Genomic DNA, 6,991 nt, shown 5'->3' with positions numbered 1-6,991 from the left:
CCAATGGTGTCATTTCCATTGCCCCTCCTCATTTTCTTCCTCTTTTCTTCCTACATTCTCTAAACAAACACTGCTCAATAAATGCTACTAACTTTTAGTTGACTAAAGCATCCCCAAAGTGCCTAATAGTTTATCTATTGTCTGTGTTGTCCCCATCTACTCAATAACCTTGATCCTCTCACCTCAGGATCTCTATCTACTATGTCCCCAAGCAGCACCCTTTGTCTTTCATTCCTTTTGATGTGGTCCAGTTTGTAATATTGGGAATGTAATAGTGTCTCTTTCTAGGATCTCAAGGTACAGTTTGGTGACCCAATCATTCTAAACTTTCTGATGGTGAATATAGCTCACTTGCTAACTCGATAGGATCGAGAATCACCTAGAAGACAAGTCTCTGGCCCTGTCTGTGTTGGATTAGGATAGTTACAGTGAAAAGACTTACTTCAACTGTGGGCAACACCATTTCATGGACAATGGTCCTATACTGAATACAAACAGAAGACAAACTAAGTACTGACTGATATCTCTCTCTCTCTCTCTCTCTCTCTCTCTCTCTCTCTCTCTCTCTCTCTCTCTCTTTCTCCCTCCCTCTCTCCCCAGTACTGGCTATAATGCATTGTGACTAGCTGCCTCAATGTTCTGTCTAGACTCAAATGTTTTCCCTATCAGCAGATAACACACCTCAGTTTTACTCTAGAAGACTCTGTCCTTATGCTGTGTTTGGACTTTACCTCTGGCTTCACTTCTCCTAGGCAAACTCCCAGAAGCCACCTTAGCTCTGACCCTAACAGACAAGCCCAGGATGGAATCTGGCACATATTAAATATTAAGCAATAAAAACTGTTATGAGGTAAAAAAAAATGAAGTGTTTCTTCAAAAGACCATGGTGTGCTGAAGACAGCTTGTTGGAAATGGCTTGCACTGCTTATTGAGAGTTGATTGTTAGGTTTCCAGGAATTTTACAAGCCAGTTGTTAAATACTACCATTTAAAAAATCTGCACCATTTAAATTGGTAACTTAAAAACTATAACAAGGGGACATGTATGCAGAAATCATCACTTAGGGTTGCAAGGCTTTCACTACTTCCTCTTCTCTTGAACTCAGCTCATCTAATGTGTCTGTATGGGAGGAATGCTGTGTGGTGATATACTAATGTGTTCATTCCCCACCTCTACATTCAATAATGCCGGCCATAATGAGGAACTTTTTTCTTTATCAGTATATTTACACATGAAAATCAGCAAATGCAACATATGGAAGCCCTGCCCCATTAGCCAGCTACTAAACACTTCTAATCACACTATTGCAAAAGGTATCAGTGTCTCCCAGGTGTGCATCACAAAAACGAGGTATGGTGTAGGGAGACCATTCATAGACAGTTTTCTTGAGTCTATCTCCATACTGGCCCTTTTCTAAAGAGGACCCAAAATTAACCAGCCATTCAGTTCATATGATATACCTTTAGCTGACACACAGAGCTCTTATTTTCCTAAACAAAAAGGCTTATCCCAAGACTCAGGCTATCATCATCTTAATTTATAGATAAATCCAGTGAGACCAGTCGTGGGCACCAATGCTGATACAAGAGGTCTGGATTGAACTACAGAAAAGCCAACTGCTGTTCCTGTTAGATACAAAAAAGGTGGAGTATAACTCTAGAAGAGATTGCTAATCTTGGAAACACAAGTGAATGGTGCTGCCCAATAATGAATAAAAACTGATTTAGTGTATTGGGGGATTTATTAAGGCAACTCCATGTAGTTAAAAAGGAGGTTTATTTTTTTGGGGGGGTTAACTTACAGCTAGTAAAGGGGTTGGTTACAGGATCCGGGAGAGGTGAGGTGCAGTCTAGTGGTGTTCTCTGGAAAACTCTGCTTGGTCTACCATCCAGCACCCAGGATCACAAGGAACCAAAAGGCCTGGCACATCCTGATCTCCGGTCTTTAGGGCTCCCTTCTGGGCCCCACCCCAGGGGCAGGTCATAGATAGGCATGGCAGTTACTGGAAGCCTCACTAGGTCAAATCTGGAACAACTACCCACTACAGTAGTGGGACCAAGAGATAATAAAAGAAAACTAGGTTTTAGACCAAGTCTGTCTGAAACCGTAATCTAAAAGTGTATGTAAGTCAATGACTTTTCCTTTATATCTAGTAAGAGTGAAATTTGCATGAACTCACTGGCACAGAAATAGTTCCTTACTGATTCAAGGCACAGTGTTTGTATCTTTAGATAAAATTATTACAGGAAGAAAGTAAATACTCCTATCTCTTCTATTCATGACTGTATGACTCTATGTGCCTGACTCTGGCTGGAGAACAACTGGTTACAGGCTGAAATATTTTATTGTACGTTTTGGTATATATGTTTAATTAAAGCCACATCCTGTAAGTAGGAAAGTGGTAGTGAGTCATTAATACAACTTTGCATGATTGAATTGGTTTGTAAGTCAGAGGGGGGTGGATTGTGCAAGAAGTAGAGTGGATCTGAGTAAATCCTTGGTCTTTTCTTTGGCCAAATAGGCAATTTAAATTCATCAGCTGTCATTCATGAATGTCCCAGGGAAATGGAATGAGGCAATCTCTTGCGAGCCCCACGGCTCAGTCTCTAAATTAGAGAAGGTTGGAGATTTCTGCTGGGACAGAATGAAAATGAGCCTTGGTCTTCTACTTGGCATAAAGACTGAGGAAACGTTGCTTTGGTCTACATTTTCATGATGTCAAATGTCTAGAGGAAAACTAAGATGCAAGGCCATCACGAACGTGCTTCAGAAAGTATGTGTGATTTTACACTAAATAAATAACTAGTTACTTAGTTGGGTTTTTCATTGTCTGTCTAGGAGTTTGGATTGCCCGTGACAGTGACAGTGATGACAGCCCTCTCAACAGCACGGCCGTGTGCATTGAATGAAAGCCGCCCCTTGTGGTGCCAAGGGGGACTCTGCAGAACAGTGGACACTCAGAGTGAGTGGCTCAGTTACATTTCAAGGCAGAAATAGCAAATAGCTATGGAAATAGCTTCCTGCTTCTATTTTCCCACCTATTTCCTGTTTCTTTTCTCCACAATTCTGAAATCATTCATTATATAATGTAAGTTTATTTATTTTACTTTCATTCTCCCTGCACTTCCAAAGATTAAAAGCTCTTGGAAAGCAATGGTTTGTTTCTAGTTTTGTTCACTGTTGTATTTTCAATACCGGAAACAGAATTCAATGTATAATAAATGTTCAATAAATATTTGAACAAATGGATGGCCTATCAAATGGCTATTTAACAATTTATAAATCAAAACCTAAAATGGCCTGGTGGGAAAAAGAGATTTTTTTTTCTTTTTAAGAAACTGGTAGTCTTTTCACAGTTCCACATTTCTAGGCACAGAGATGACCTTTAGGATACCACATGGAAGCTGGTATCACAAGTCCCACATGGTCCTGGTGTCCATCAGGGCCCTTCATAAGAGAGCTCTACCCAGCTCAGCACCTGAAGCTCTGCTGGCAACACCCTCCCGCACCCCACCCCCTGCCATCTGCTCTTGTTCACTCCACCTGCTGTTGTCCCCAAGGCTGGGGTGATGACCCAGATGGCAGCCACTGTGCCCAGTGTGGCTGTAAGCTCCCCTGTGGGGCACACATTGGGTTATCCCATCATTGGACCTTCAATGAGTATGGTAGTGCTGAGCCCGCAAAACCTTGGCATCACTTGCCAGAAGTTGAGAGGAACTGGGCAGTCACAGCAGCAGCAATCCGGTAGCCATTGCTTTCATGATACAAAACAGTTTGGGGAACATGTCCAGAACCAGAGAGACAAACTCTGTAAGGATTTCCATGTGGTGCTAAACACAGTGCAGACTTCCAAATGGATTAGTTCAATCAAGAAGTTCAAGTTGAAGAAATTGGCTGTGATAGACAAGTTATATAAGTATTAAAAAGAGAAAAGCACTTGATGGAGAAAGTGCAAAGTATGAACCCACAACTTATTATTAGGATCTCCATTGTTTTGGAATGGCCATGGGACTTGGTGTTCTGAGTACATATATGTTTATGGAGATGCTCTAGAACTGGCAGCTGGACAGATGTCTGGGTTGCTTCTTTAAACCCACTGTGGTAATGTTAGTGTTCGTAAATTAATTAGAATGGGTTTTTTTTTAAACTTAATTTTAAATCCTTTACCTTAGCAGCTGAACTGCAATCTAACTCTAAGACAGTAACAGCTTCCTTAGCATTCTACTTGTGGATAAATACACCAGCTCTGTCAGTATCTGAAAGGAGGCCCCAGCAGTCAAGTACTAAATAGACTCAGTCAGGCTCAGCAGGACTTTGTTTAATAGATTGCATCTCAGTCTCAGTTGTCCTTTGATTGATAAACTGAAAACTTCTATTTTTTATTTGTATTAGCAACTAGGCACTATGAATATAGAAAATACATTTTCTGTATTCATGTTATTTCTGAAGCATTAATTTCTAAAAATAAGCTTTAAACTATTTCCAAACAAAATTATTATTTCTAATACCTCAAGTTTTATGCTCAAAGAAAAACGTTTTGAAAATGAGTACAAATATATCTTACCTAGTAATTAAATGTGTGAGATGCCATTTCTTTAAAGCAATCACCTCTTGCCTAAATATACTAATAGTAGTTGGATTTGATGTTTCTAGTCATCCTCTAATACCCTCATTCAAACTAAGTCCTATTGTACAGGCTGGCTCTCTCCTCTTCCAACCTTGAAAAAGATACCCTGTACCTTTAATAAGGGACCTGGTGAGAGCTTTCTTTCCAAACTTGTTCCCTGGCTTCCAAATGACGAAGTGAGCTGTAATTTGAGAACCCTGCAATCCTCAGGATATCTTTAGCCAAAGGGAAAGCTCTCTGAATTCCCACCCAGTCCAGGGGTTGAAATAGTATCAGAACGCAAGAACAGCTTCTCTTAGCTACTAGCTCCATCTCCCTGGAGCCAGAGGGAACTCCGAAGGTGGCCACAGAGCCAGGACCTGGAACAGCAGGTCCCCACTCGCTGGGGAGGGCGATCCTGCTGGAAAAGCCAAGGCTGAGGTCCAGCAGCCCAGCAGAAAGAGCAGGGACAGAGAGGAACTGGTGCAGAGCGCTGAGCAGAGCCACATGAAGCCTGCCGGGGAACCAGGACAGGAGTGCAGCAAGCCGGCTGAGGAGGGCGCTGTCACCCGGAGCCACTGACTCCCAGGGGGGGGACCCCATTCCTTGTTCCTGAACTAAAACTCTTCTCCCAAATATCCAGAATGGTGTTCCCGAAGTTGATCTGGATGGGTTTCTTCTGCCACCTGTGTCGAGGCTACTTTGATGGTCCCCTGTACCCAGAAATGTCTAATGGGACTCTGCATCATTACTTCGTGCCTGATGGAGACTATGAGGAGAATGATGACCCAGAGAAGTGCCAGCTGCTCTTCAGGGTGAGTGATCGCCGGCGCTGCTCCCAGGGGGACGGGGGCCAAGCCAGTAGCTTGCTGAGCCTCACCCTTCGAGAGGAGTTCACGGTGCTGGGCCGCCAGGTGGAGGATGCTGGGCGCGTCCTGGAGGGCATCAGCAAAAGCATCTCCTACGACCTGGATGGGGAAGAGAGCTACGGCAAGTACCTGAGGCGGGAGTCCCACCAGATTGGGGATGCCTACTCCAACTCTGACAAGTCCCTCACTGAGCTGGAAAGCAAGTTCAAGCAGGGCCAGGAGCAGGATAGCCGGCAGGAAAGCAGACTCAATGAGGACTTCCTGGGGATGCTGGTCCACACCAAGTCCTTGCTGAAGGAGACGCTGGACATCTCTGTGGGGCTCAGAGACAAATACGAGCTGCTGGCACTCACCATCAGGAGCCATGGGAGCCGGCTAGGTCGACTGAAAAGCGACTATCTCGAGGGTGGGGGACAGAGGACTGGCTAAATTTTCCACTGTAGCTGTTTTATTTTATCCAGATTCGCACTTTGAGAATGCGTCTGAAGTTGTCTTTTCAAACGAAAGAAAACTTTAAGCGGTTGAGTTATTTTGATTTTGGTTTAGTTTGTGCATTATTTATGTCATTACTGAGGATTTTTCACCGGTTAAAAATATGTTTTAAAGTAATCCCTGGGGTATTTCCTAAGGGGCTTCATAGCTCTACAGAATCATGTCTTTCAGCCCCATCTAAAGGATGTATTTTGTGTGGAAAGACCGGTTAACCTCCCTCACCCTGAAGACTGTGTGGACACACCGAGCGAGACATGGTGGATGGCGTCACTGCTTCTTCAGCCTTCTCTGAAGGCTGAGGCGCCTGCTTTGCAGATGAAGTCACAGGTGTGTTGCAAGCTTGCCAGCCAAGGAAATTGCTTGCTTCTCCTCTCGCTCTTATTTATTTACCATGTTCTGGGTTGTTTTATTTTGTTGTAAGAGTGTTATTGAAAGTTTATATACAAATCGCCAGCATTGAGATGTTCATGTTTCCCCTGAGGGTTTGTGTAAGTTGAGGATGCAGCATTTAAGGCAGCAAGGCTTTGGGGCTGTTGTTCATTCATGATGCGGACTTCCTGCGTCTTTCACTATACCATCAAAAGAACAGATGGTTTGAACACACCCCTCGGTGTCTAAGATTTAGGCTGCCAGTGTATTCTTTCTTCTTGGGGTGGGGAAATACTGCTTACTTTTGCTTATTGGAAACTTGTATTTTAAGGAGGAGGGTCTAATTCTAGAAACCCCTTAATCTAAGTTTTATTATTCAGCCAATAAATATGTTTTCATATAGTACTGGCTCATTTTCTGATTTGCATCTTTATCCCCCATATTTCAAAGAGGGACCAGTGCAAAGGAGAGAGAAAACAGGAGTGAAGCCAGTTTACCAGACTACACGATAAGGATGAAATAAAGGATGGTAGTATGTTTTGGATAGTCTTACCCTCTCTGCTCACAGACATCATCCCAGTAAAGAGGAGAGAAATCTAGCCTGTACCAGAATTGTACGTTTGATTTCTAGTCTTCTGCTGGAAAGTCTTAAATT

The 6,991-nt window shown here is 43.0% G+C and overlaps 1 protein-coding gene across 1 annotated transcript; it reads left to right on the top strand.

Annotated features, from left to right (window-relative positions):
• The first annotated feature begins 4,886 nt into the window (after positions 1-4,886).
• Positions 4,887-6,738, top strand: Fibin (fin bud initiation factor homolog). The gene has a single exon (XM_059259477.1). It carries the CDS (start codon positions 5,251-5,253, stop codon positions 5,902-5,904), a length of 654 nt encoding a protein of 217 aa, XP_059115460.1. The 5' UTR covers positions 4,887-5,250; the 3' UTR covers positions 5,905-6,738.
• Positions 6,739-6,991: the final 253 nt, after the last annotated feature.

The sequence above is a fragment of the Peromyscus eremicus genome, chromosome 4, assembly GCF_949786415.1.
Source record: "Peromyscus eremicus chromosome 4, PerEre_H2_v1, whole genome shotgun sequence".
NCBI lineage: Eukaryota > Metazoa > Chordata > Mammalia > Rodentia > Cricetidae > Peromyscus > Peromyscus eremicus.
This window is presented reverse-complemented; position numbering and strand designations above follow the sequence as displayed.